This window comes from Plasmodium gallinaceum (genome assembly GCF_900005855.1).
Source record: "Plasmodium gallinaceum strain 8A genome assembly, contig: PGAL8A_v1_61, whole genome shotgun sequence".
In the NCBI taxonomy this organism is placed as follows: Eukaryota; Apicomplexa; class Aconoidasida; order Haemosporida; family Plasmodiidae; genus Plasmodium; species Plasmodium gallinaceum.
In genome coordinates, this window is record NW_021628220.1 from 332,894 (window position 1) to 345,283 (window position 12,390).

The following is a 12,390-nucleotide window of genomic DNA, read 5'->3' on the forward strand; positions in this document are numbered from 1 at the left end:
AAGTATTAAAGAACACATTTATATAAAATTGAGATAAATATTAAAAAAAGAGCTTCTTAAAAAATGTATTAAAATATAGAAATATGCAATATATATATATATATATATATATATATGTATATATATGTGTATATATATATATATATATATATTTCCATTTCAATTTTATAATTTATTAATATAATATACATAAAGGATATATAATGAAGTTAGATATATCGTGTTTTAGTTTTCTATCAAAAAATGAATATCGTGTTCTGACGGCTATTGAGATGGGAATGAAAAATCATGAATATTTGCCAGTTTCCTTAATAGCAACGATAGCCAATTTGAGAAAAGAAGGAATAACAAATGTTTTAAAAAAATTATTAAAAAATAAATTAATAAGTCATCAAAATAAAAAATATGATGGATACAAATTGACATATTTAGGTTATGATTTTCTGGCACTCCGAACCTTTTTAAAAAGAGGAATATTAAAAAGTATAGGTAATCAAATTGGGGTTGGAAAGGAATCAGATATATATATATGTAAAGATATAAATGAAAATTTATTATGTTTAAAAATTCATAGATTAGGTAGAATATCATTTAGAACTATTAAAAATAATAGGGATTATTATGGAAAAAAAACTTTTAGAAATTGGTTATATTTATCAAAAATTGCAGCAACTAAAGAATATGCTTATTTAAAAGCATTATATGAGAATGACTTTCCTGTCCCCAAACCATATGATATCAATAGACATATGATTATAATGTCATATGTAAATGGATATCCATTATCTCATGTTAAATTAAGTAATCCTTTTAAAGTTATAGATTTTTTAATAAATACAATCGTAAAATTTGCAAAAGCAGATATTATTCATGGTGATTTTAATGAATTCAATATCTTAATTGATGATTATGAAAATGTAACTATTATTGATTTTCCACAAATTGTGTCACTACATCATGAAAACGCTAAAATGTATTTTGAAAGGGATCTTAAGTGTGTTATAAACCATTTTTTTAAAAAGTATAAAATAAAAATTATAGAATATCCTTTTTATGAAGATGTTATTTCATTAAATAATGATAAATTAATCATTGACGAAAATAACTTATCAAAAAATGAAGATAAAATGCTTTTAGAAATTTTACAAAATGATAAATCAGATTATGATTCTGATTATTCAAACATATCTAACCAATCAAATATTAATCAAATAGTACATTCAGAAGGTGACGAAATGAATATCTCATATAATAATAGAGAAATAGACGAATATAATGAGGAAGAAACAGAAATAAAAAAAAATAATGTAATTGAAAAAAAGAAAGAAAAAGTTGAAAATATGAAAAAAGAAAGTAATGAAGTAGATCATAATAATATTATATTCTATGATAGTCATGAAACATTAGAGAATAATTTTAAAGATGCTTATGAAAATGATGAAAATAAAAAAAAGAAAAATATAAAAATAGAGAAAAGAGAAGATTTAATGGAAAATATTATAAAAGAAGATTTTCAAAATGAAAAAATAATGAAAATGATGAATGATGAAAGTAAAAAAAAGGATCTAAAAAGTGATGAAAAAAATATTATTTGTGAAAAAGAAATAGTTAATTGTGAAAAAAGTTATGAAAATGAAGAAAATTATGAAAATGAAGAAAATTATGAAAATGAAGAAAATTATGAAAATGAAGAAAATTGTGAAAATGAAGAAAATTGTGAAAATGAAGAAAGTTACGAAAATGAAGAGAGTTACGAAAATGAAGAAAATGATGAAATTGAAGAAAATGATGAAAATGAAGAAAATTGTGAAAATGAAGAAAGTTACGAAAATGAAGAAAATGATGAAATTGAAGAAAATGATGAAAATGAAGAGAGTTACGAAAATGAAGAAAATGATGAAAATGAAGAAAGTTACGAAAATGAAGAGAGTTACGAAAATGAAGAAAATGATGAAAATGAAGGAAAAGAAAATAATAATGATAAAGAAAATTCTTTTGAAGTTAAGAAAAAAGAGAATTATCATAAAGAAATTAAAAGAGATAATAAATTGAAGGATCTAAAAAAGAGTAATAGTAACAGTAATAGTATTTCATATAATGACATTATCTGTGTAAGTACTAATGAATCAAATGAAAGTGATACAACAGAATATTCTAGTTGTAATTCAAATAACAATTTTTTAGAAGATAAAACAAAAAAACTATCTGATTCATGGAAACCTCACTTAAGAAAATACACAAAAGAATATGTAAAAAATAAGTTAAAATATATGTATAGAAAAAAAAAAAGTAAAGAAAAGTACAAAGAAAATTTGAAAACTAAAAATAAAAAAAAAATTATGGAGAAAATTAAAAACTACTTATAAGTATTTTCAATAGAAAAAAACTAATGAAAAAAAGAAAAATTATCTATAAATTTTTTTTTTAAATAAATAAATATGAATATTATATATATATATAAAGAAAAATATTTTTAATTATGTAAACTTTTTTATATCTTTTTTTTTCTTCTTTTCATTTCATATGTTTGTTTTGTTAATATATCATTTAATTAAAATTAATATAACATTTTATTGATTTAATATATAAAAAAAAAAAAAAAAAAAAGAAATTCACCTTTTAATTTTTTTTATATGAAAAACTTGGAAATTAAATTATATATGGATATATTTTTTTCACATTTGCTTTTTTCACCATAAATCATAAATATATACTAAAACATATGGATGAAAATAGAAGTTTATATAATTTTTCACAACAAAAAACACAAAAAAAAATTTATTGTGTCATATCATATATAGGAAAAAAAAAATTCAAAAGTAAGAAAACAATAAAACAAAAACTTAATTTAAAATTCATGAGTAATAAAAATATATATATATATATATATATATAAGTTTTAATTACATGATAAGCAAAAGCAAATATTTATTAAATAAATATATGAGGTTTCTATTATTACAATAAATATATAAATTAAAAAAAAAAAAAAAAAAAAAAAAAAAAAATTATATATCAATTTTTTAGTATCATAATTAAAAATTTTAAATTAAAAGTTTTTAATATTCAAGGAAGAAAAATACATATGTGAATATACGATGTCTTTTTTTTTTTTTTTTTTTTTTTTTTTTTTGTTTAATTAAACATTTAACAGAAAGTGTTTATTTTTAACCATAAAACTTATATATATAATCAAGAAAATCTGTCATTTTATTTTCATCATTCACATAGTTCATGTGTGTTATATGCAAATCTGGACGGATAAAAATATACATAGCAGATTTAAAATTGTATGATTCAATTATATTATGAGGGAGATTCAATTTTAAATTGAACTGTTTTTGAAAATCATTTATAAAATCATATAAAATAATTTGATTTTGTATTTTTGAATTTTTTATTTCATTTAATAGTTCATTAGGAACTTTATAAAAATTTATATTAATACTTTTTGAAGAGGATAATTTTGTTGAAAATAAGTTATTGTTGTTTTGATTAATTTCATTTTTATTTTTATCACATATTATCCACAATATCTTCAATGAAGAATTATTTAAATTTTTCACCATAGTATTATAAGTTAACCTTCCTATTTTTATTAATTTATCTAACGATGTTTTATCATAATTCATATTTTTTTTATTTTTTAAAGAAAATGAATTAACATAATTATGGCTTGATGTATCTGATATATTTATGCATAAAATTAATGTATGTAAATGATCTCTTAAATAATCATATAAACTTATTGTCTTTTCTTCGTAGTTATTATTCGAATAAATATATTTTAAAATGCAATTTTTTGCTCTATCCCTACAAAAAAAACCCTTTTTGCATAAAAATGTTGCGTTATTTATTATATCAGGTGTATAATAATTCTCTTGAAGCATAAACGTTTTTAAATAAAATTTTTCAAAAAAGTTATAAAAAGTAGATATATTCGCAAAAGTAGAAACACAGCAATTTAGAATAGATAGATAAATAGAATAATTATTTAAAAGTAAGTTTAATTTCTCCCTATTCCATGATAATATTTTTTCAGAAATTAATTTTCTTTCCTTTTCATAGGACTCTAATAAAAGGGATGAGCAATTATAATCAATTAATGATTTTAATCTCCATCCTATATTATATGTATCATGTATAGTTAAGTTTACACTTAGACTAAATAAAGGATTATAGAAGCAATTAGATTCACCAGCTAAAATTATTGAATTATGATAATAGTTCTTACAAATTTTATCTTTATGTATACCTATTTTTAAATTATACAAATAAAATAATTCAGTATTCGGAATTATTTTTTTAATTAATTTTATTACTTCTAAATATTTATATTCATTTGATTTATTTATATCATGGAATTTATTTTTACTTTTCTTCAGATTTCTACATATTGTTAAATGCCAATTATAATTACTCTTCCCTGTGTAAAAAAATTTATCACTTTTCATTTCATATTTAGAATTGTTACTTATAGCATCAATAAAACTAACTTCTGTAGAAGATTTTCTAATATAATTACTTTCGTAGTTATCATTATTACTTGTATTAGAATTTTTATCATTATTCTTTATTTTAATATTATGATTGTTTTTAATAACTGTATTATCATTATTTATTTCTGAATTTATATTATAATTATTATTATCTGAATTATCAATGTCATTATTTATATTATTATTATTATTATTCTCAGTATTAATATCATATGTATCACTGTTATTATTAATATCAATATTATTATTAGTATCACTATTATTATAAGCTTCAATGTTATTAATATCAGTATTATTATTAGTATTACTATTGTTATTAGAATCGTTATTATCATTACATCCACTATTATTAAAATTATTTATATTTTTACAATAGTCATTATTACTACTTTTATTGTTGCCTTTATTATAGAATATTTGTTCATGATTAATAGAATTATTATTTAAATTGTTTTCACTACTATTATTAAAAAAATCATCAACATTAAATTTGTCAGACGTACTTAATAGCGGTATTGTTTTCATATTACTTTCATACTCTTTATCTTTTATTGTTTCCAATTCATTTTTGCTATTTTTCATTTTTGCATTATTTTGATTTGCATTAATATGTTGTTCTATTTTTAATGATCCATTTAGAGTTTTACTATCTTTTTTTTGTTCTAATAATGAATTGATTTTATCAAAAGGAACAATTTTATTAGTGTTTTCAATACTACAAGAATTTAAATCTAATACAATTTTTTTATAACTGGAAATATTACTTGAATACTTTGGGTTATTTTTGTTAAATGTATTATATCTTGAATTTTCTAATTGTTCTATATTTTTTTCCTCGACATACTTATTAATAAATTTGGTATTTTTCCTATCTTTATTATTAAAATAATCTAAAATTTTCTTAAAATTGTTGTTTTTTTGTTCTTCATTTATGATTGATGTTTGTATATTTACTGATGTATTATTATAGCTATTACTAACTTTACTAGATTTTTTAGGGAAGTTTTCTGTTTTCAAAAAAATACTTTCATTTCTTACATTATGAGGAAAACTTTTGTTATTATTATTATTATTAATTATGTTCATATTTTTATTGCAAGAAGTATTTTGTCCTTTTTTTTCATATTTCACTTTGTCTGCTGAAGAAATATTTGAAGAATATCCTTCTGAATTAGATAAACTATAATAATTAGAAAATACATTTTTTAAATTACTTTTATTTAAATCATTTAAATTACTTTCTTTTATTCCTAAATTGTATTCCGTTTTTATTTTTTTTATGACATTTATAAAATTTTCATCTTTGCAGTAAAAATTATTTTCATTAATATTTTGTATTTCAAAAAATATTGGAAAGCATGTAATGAAACCATGCTGAGATGCAATTAACGACAAATTGTAATGATTCATTTCACTACCCCATTTGGCACAAATATCAACAGAAATATATTCTAAGTATCGATTATCTTTTTCGTCCATTTTTACATCTGCAAACTTTCTTACTATTGATTTCCTTCCATCAGTTCCTACAATAAATTTACTTTTTATTGAAGCAAATTGACTGCATCCTTTTTCATTACTTGGAGAATTTTGTTCTTTTACTTGAACAACTGTATAATTGTAATTTTTGTCCTTGTTTTTCTTAAGACTTTCATTTTTGTTATATAAAGTTGTTGAATTTTCAACATTATCACAATAGATATTCATTCTCCCATTTTTATTAACGTATTTATTTTTATCTAATAGGATGTTTAATAAGTGCAATTGATTATTTGTTTGTTCAATTTTATCACTTGAATTATTTTTAATAGAAATTTTATTAGTATCATTGCTATCATTTCCACATTTGCTATTTTTATAGTCATTATTATATTCAGCAGAAATGGAACTAGATGTCGTTTCACTAGATAAACTAGAAATTGTATCACTATTATTTGATGTTAATGAACTTGAGCTAATACTATTATCATTACTTTCACTATATGAGTAATTTATATATTCTTTTTTTTTGTTATTGTATATTAGATTTTTACTTTTATTATTTTCTTTTAAATTATGATTAATTTTTTCGTCTACATTGCTATTTATATCTGTTCTATTTTTCAAGAGAGAAGGTAAAGTATAAAGTTTCTTTACAGTTCTTGTATTTTTATTTTCGTAAATATTATTTGAATTGTTGCTAATTGATGAAGAATTCAGGAGATCTTGTGATAAAATAGAATTGTTATGTATTATTAAGTTTTTATTTTTATAATTTTCTTTATTTTTATTACCTTCAAGTTTATCATTAATATTCCATAATATGGTAGAATCTTCTACAATTTCACCAAAATATTCTAAATTTTTTCTTAATATATTATTTAATGTAAATTTACTTATACTTAACATATATGGTAGAGTGCTATTAAAATTTTGAAAGAATGTTTTGCTTGTCTTATTTATTAATTTATTTTCTATATAAAAACTTATTCCATTCAATTTTAAACTTTTAGATGCTATTTCTGTAAGTAAATTTAAATCTTGTAATATTTCTAACGTACGAGGATAAAGTAAGTATTGTTCATTAATTTTATCATTTACTGAACTACATTCATGTGAATTTATAATTATATTTTTTATATTTTTTCTCATCAAATCTAATGATAAAAATAACCCACCGGTGCTAGCACCCACTATCAATACGTCTGTTTCTCTTGGTACTTTTTCCATATTGTTAAAAATGTAATCTTTATTTTTATTTTTATTCATTTCATTCTCTTCTATAATTTTTTTATTACATATACTCATTTTTAAGAAATAAAAGAATGCTATTTTTAATAGCTTTTAATTAAATTACTTTTATATATTTTTAAGTAAAAATCAGTTCAATGATGTTTTCATTTGTACATATAGATACATATATTTATGTCAATGTTACTATCGCTTCTTTGCTATATTAATTGTTTTTTTTTTTTTTTTATTAAGTAGTGTTGCGTTTACAAATACGTTTTTATATAAAATAACATATGTCTACATCAGATATTTTTTATCTGAATATACATATATGCAATATTTACAAATTTATTGAAAACAAAAGTTCTTTTTATATTTCAATGACAACTTATATACATACATATAAAAACTTCTACTATGTGTTTTAATAATCTAGACAAGTTAAAAATACAGTTTTTTCTTGAAGTAATAAAATTTTTGTAATTAAATATAACATTCAAAATGTACAAATTAATATATATATAAATTCAATATTTCCAATTGTTAACATAAAAAAATTTAGGCTCATACTTAAAGCTTTAATTTTTGTCTATTAATTCTTAATAAGAAAAAAAAAATAAAATAAAAATATCAAACAATTATGACAAGTTAACATGAATTTAAAAATATAAAAAATATAAATATTTATATAAATACAAATTTTGTTAATACAAAAAAATAAAAAAAAAGTTTTGTTTGCATGCAAAACAACATCACTTTATTGAAAAACAACTAAAAAAAAGAAAATATAAAAGTATTAGAAATGAGAAAACTATACAAATAAATAATTAAAAAAAAAAGTATATTTTCTGTTAGACAAAAAATAAAAAAAAACATATATATATATATATGATACTGTATGACATATATACTATAAAAAAAAAAAAAAAGGTACTTTATAGAAAAAATATAAATATATTTTTAATTATTTAAATGTTTTTATAGAACATTTTAAGACATTTATGCCATTTTTTATTAAGAAGAAATGTTAAAACAAAAGTAATATAAAATATTGCTCTTTTCTGTTTATTATGTTTGCACACAAATGCACATGGGTATTTAATGAATGTTTATGATTAAGTATTATATTTTACGTGGGAGAAGCTTGATGTATTATGAATTTTTGTGCCAATTATTTAAAGAGAAAACATTGAAGTTCTTAAAAAACTTTTTTTTTTTTTTTTTATAATGTAATGCTATATATGAAAAAAAAAAAAAAATAATTAAATAAATAAAAGAATTGAATGTTGTATGAAATTTAAAGCATAACTGTTTTTTTTTTTTTATTGTGTATATATTATAAGAAAAGGGCTTGTAAAAGAAATATAAATTTTAAAAATTATTCTTCGCATTTTTATGTTTTACAAATGAAAGTTTTGTCTTATTTTTACTTTGATTCAGTTAGTTTTATATAAATAATACATATAGAAAAGCTTTATCCAATGTCATTGAATTAATTAATATAAATACAAGTTACACATAATTTTTTTTTTATAAATTATTCATATTTTAACATTTTAACATATATTTTTATTTTCTTTTTATTATTATAAAACCAAGATACTTTCTTGAAAATTATCAAGTAAAAAAATAAAAAAATGAAACAAACTTATTTACAAAAAAGTATAAAAAAAATTTAGCTTAAAATTATGTTTCGTATTAATCCGTTTCATTTTTATTATTAATTTGAAAGTTTGATATATGGGAAATATTTTTTTAACAAGATAAATTTTTTATAATCATTATTCATAATTATTTCAGAAATTTTTTTCAGTTTTCTTTTTTTATTTTCTTAAAATATCTTCTTATATAAAAATTTTCATTTTTATTGTGACTTTTTCTCTTTTATTCCATTTAAAATTTTTTAATATTTTCCCTTGTGTTTGAAAGAATTATTCATGTATTTTTCTGTATCAAAAAAAAAAAATAATGATATTCATAAATAAAAAAAATTAAAAAAAAAAAAAAATAATACAAATGAGGAGTTCATTAAAATAAAAAAGAAGATTATATATTAATATTATATTATTAATAAGTAAAAATTAAATGTATTTAAATAAATCAATGTAATAAAGAATCTTAGAAGTAAAATAAATATAGAAAATATTACTTATTTATCAAATAAACGTTCAATTTTTTGAAGAAAGTATTAAAATACATTAAAATAAAGAAGTATTATGGAAGTTTTGATTTGAAAATTTAAAAGTAAAATTAAAAATAAGAAAATTTCATTATTTTGTAGTATAAAAAAAAAAAAAATAAAATAAATAAGCAAAAATAATGAAGAGATGAAAAATTGAACAAATAATAAAAAAATCTTAAAGTTACAAAAATATAAATTATCAGAAATAATAATTTTGTTATATTTTTTCTATTTATATGTAACACAATCCTTATATTTTATTACAAGTTACTAATGTATATTTTATGTAAAATTAATAAGAAAAAAAAAGTTATACAGAAAATATAAAGATATGCAAAATAATTTATAGAATATGTCTTAGGTCTTTTATCATATCTTATAATGCTTTTTCTTTGTTTTAAATTAAATAATGTATTTCTTAAAATAATAAAATTATTGTTTTTTTATTTATTTCTGTATGATCAAAAAAAATTTTTTACAAGTGTGTATACTTTAGAAATAAAAAATATTGTATGTAAAAATGTGCAAGATAACCCTTTGATTAAACACTTTTTTTTTATGCAGAATAATAACAAAATAAATGAAATTTTTACAAATAAGAGAAAAAAAAGAAATATGAAAGAATTTTATATTAAAAATTCAGTAATAGAAAAAAAACTTAAAAAGAAATATATTTTAAATGGAAATAAAAAAGTCAGAAGTAAATATTCTAAAAAAGAGAATGATAAAAAAATTCTAAATAAAATTTTCATGATAGATGAAAATTATAAAAGTATATTTAATAAAATAAATAGTAGTATGGTGGACAATGAGTTAAATAATAGAATATATGATCAAAGTTATGAACGAAATTCATTTTTAGAAATCAGTAATAATCAAATTGATATTCCAATTGATCTTCCTCATTTTGAAAAGGAAGTAAGGAAGCTTATATATATATTAAATTTTAAAGAATTTCAACTAAATATAACATTTGTAGACTCAAAAGAGATGAAAAAAATTAATAAGAAACATAGAAATAAAAATAAACCTACTGATGTTATATCTATATTACATTTCATGCGTAATAAACCAAGTATTTTAAATGATGATTTAATAGATACAGAAATTCTAGATAAACAGTATTTTAAATCTGGAGATATTTATTTATGTCCTGATTACATAAACAGAGAATGTTTTTTATCAAAAATGAAATATGAGAAAAATATTTTGAATGCAAATGAAGTACAAAAAGGAGGAGATAATAATAATGAAGAAGAAAATATTCGCGGTGTTAACAAACTTTTTCAAAACGTTTTCAGTGTTAACGAAAGATTACCTTTTTATGTTTTACATGGTTTAGTACATTTAATGAATAAAGATCATGAAAACAATTTAGAAGAATATAATGATTTTATGAATATTGAAGAAGATGCTATTGAAAAATATTTGAATTTTCATCATTATACACAAACATTTTATAGTCATCATATAATTGGTTTTGGTACTGATATATTAAGTGTTTCAAGAATACATAACATTGTTCTTAAGAAGAACAAAAATAATTTTTTAAACAAAGTTTTGAATTCTTTAGAGTTAAAAGAGTTAAAAGAAAATAGTGGAATTGATAAAGATATTAAAAAATTGGCAATTTATATAAGTAAAAAATTTGCTGCAAAAGAGGCCATACTTAAATCTATTGGGAGAGGTTTAAGTTCCATCTCTAAATATGGTTTAAGTATGAATGACATAGAAATAAGAAATGATAAATATGGAAAACCTGATGTTCATTTATATAACAAAGCAAAAAGGGTTGCAAATGAAATGGGAATTGTGAAAATATTTCTATCAATAAGCGATGAAAAAATTATATGTACTGACAATTTCAATAATTGCAACCTTACTTCTAATAATAGCAGTACTTATTTAATTCATGCTCAGGCACTTGCAGTTGGATCCAATATATAAAATTCAAAAGTATACACACATAAATAAATAATTTTTTTAAATATAAAATCGTATTAAAAATTTTAAATTCATTTTCTTACATCTTTTCATACATGTACAAATATTAAAAAAATATTTATTATTAGTTTTTTTTTTTTTTTCTTTTTAATTCATATATAATTTTGCAATTCAAAACATTTCATTATTTTTGAGGAATATCAAAAATATTAAAAATATGTTGTAATTTTAATATTTTTATGTTTCCTTCTATTACGTTATTCAATTAAAAATGAAAATTTTTTTTTCTTTTTTTTTTTTTTTACATTCAGATGATAAAACAGGAGATTCTAAAATAAAAAAATTTTTGCTTACAATAAAAATTATCTAACTTTAAAAAAAGGTTTTGTGATTTATTTTTGTTTCGTAGCTTTTTCATTGCTATTGAGTGAATCATTTACAATTGATAGATATAGGCAGCTAATTTTTATCCATAAATTCTTTTTAATTTTCAATATACAAAATTATTTTACATAAAATTAAGCTCATATAATTTTTCACATTTCTTCAGGATATACAAAATGTACATAATAAAATAATATAAAAAAAAAATTATTTTTTACGTAATTTAACATAAATTTATGGAAACCTGCAAAAAAAAAGCTTGTGAAAAATTTCAAAAAAAAAAAAAAAAAAATTACATTTGTAATATAGAAATAAATAAAATGTCATTCCTATCTTTTTCTTTTTTTTTTTAATTTACTAAATGTATATCAATAGATGTTTCTAAAAAAATTAAAATTTTATTTAAAAGTTATTTATTTTTATGTAAACGCTTTTGCTTTTTTTTTTCTTTTATCAGAATTAAACAAAATAAGAGCTATCTTAATCGTATAAAAAAAAAAACTCAATGTGTGGCGAAGCACTAAAAATAATTAAATGCCATTTTAAGATAGATTGAATGAATAAAAAAAAAAAATGCTTAGAAAAAAACAATGTAAACAAGAAAAAAAAAAAATATGTTACGTACAAAAAAAAAAAAAAAAAAAAAAAAATTTTAAATAAAAAAAAAAA

At 18.8% G+C, this 12,390-nt stretch overlaps 3 protein-coding genes across 3 annotated transcripts; 2 read left to right on the plus strand and 1 right to left on the minus strand.

Annotated features, from left to right (window-relative positions):
- Nucleotides 1–203: 203 nt before the first annotated feature.
- RIO2 (serine/threonine protein kinase RIO2, putative) lies at nucleotides 204–2,366 on the plus strand (the record flags this gene model as incomplete). The annotated part of the gene is made up of 1 exon (XM_028671954.1): nucleotides 204–2,366. The coding sequence occupies one exon, from the start codon at nucleotides 204–206 to the stop codon at nucleotides 2,364–2,366; it is 2,163 nt and encodes a 720-aa protein (XP_028526054.1).
- An 801-nt stretch (nucleotides 2,367–3,167) lies between these two features.
- PGAL8A_00093700 (conserved Plasmodium protein, unknown function) lies at nucleotides 3,168–7,286 on the minus strand (the record flags this gene model as incomplete). Its single annotated transcript, XM_028671965.1, has 1 exon — nucleotides 3,168–7,286. The coding sequence occupies one exon, from the start codon at nucleotides 7,284–7,286 to the stop codon at nucleotides 3,168–3,170; it is 4,119 nt and encodes a 1,372-aa protein (XP_028526055.1).
- A 2,488-nt stretch (nucleotides 7,287–9,774) lies between these two features.
- Nucleotides 9,775–11,340, plus strand: PGAL8A_00093800 (holo-(acyl-carrier protein) synthase, putative; the record flags this gene model as incomplete). Its single annotated transcript, XM_028671977.1, has 1 exon — nucleotides 9,775–11,340. One exon carries the CDS (start codon nucleotides 9,775–9,777, stop codon nucleotides 11,338–11,340), a length of 1,566 nt encoding a protein of 521 aa, XP_028526056.1.
- Nucleotides 11,341–12,390: the final 1,050 nt, after the last annotated feature.